This window comes from Penaeus monodon, chromosome 15 (assembly GCF_015228065.2).
Source record: "Penaeus monodon isolate SGIC_2016 chromosome 15, NSTDA_Pmon_1, whole genome shotgun sequence".
Taxonomy (NCBI): Eukaryota; Metazoa; Arthropoda; class Malacostraca; order Decapoda; family Penaeidae; genus Penaeus; species Penaeus monodon.
This window is the reverse complement of record NC_051400.1, coordinates 40,380,405-40,380,918: the sequence shown is the minus strand read 5'-3', so window position 1 is coordinate 40,380,918 and position 514 is coordinate 40,380,405. Positions and strand designations below refer to the sequence as shown.

General features: G+C 42.2%; 1 protein-coding gene across 1 annotated transcript in view; it reads right to left on the bottom strand.

Annotated features, from left to right (window-relative positions):
- The window catches only part of LOC119582368, a 3,920-nt gene that overhangs the window by 963 nt on the left and 2,443 nt on the right, over positions 1 to 514 (bottom strand). The window contains exon 3 of the mRNA XM_037930581.1: positions 180 to 301. Coding sequence (XP_037786509.1) covers positions 180 to 301 — 122 coding nt within the window. The remainder of the gene's footprint in view (positions 1 to 179; positions 302 to 514) is intronic.

The following is a 514-nucleotide window of genomic DNA, read 5'->3' as shown; positions in this document are numbered from 1 at the left end:
CCTCCCTACCGCATCATCCCGCGGCTTAGTAAGCATGTTTCTCAACGAACATGTCTCCTACGTGCACATGGACATGGGACCAACTTTGAACTTCGAAATGTCGACATCGGTAAAATACCCAACACATCATTCTTCACAAAAATATAGTCCATTAATTACTTAAGCATGGCAAGGCTTACCTATATGCAGATACGAGACGAGATAAGGGATGCCTCACGCTGACGATGCTGACTCCCCGCTGACCTGCTGACCACTTAGAGGAGAGTTCTGGTAACAGTCTGCGCCAGGAGGATGACCCACACTGAGGAAATGGGGTTTATTACACTGTTATACGGTATGCACATTATATTGAAATATATACAAATGTGTGCATAATTATGTTCATTTATTTGGTAATTGTGCATGTGTACCATTCCTCCAAGGTAAACTGGATTTCGTGAAGAATTTCCAAATTTGTTTTGTCTCAAAAATACTACATCTCACATTGAAATGGCTCCAGGCATGATTTGGTCAC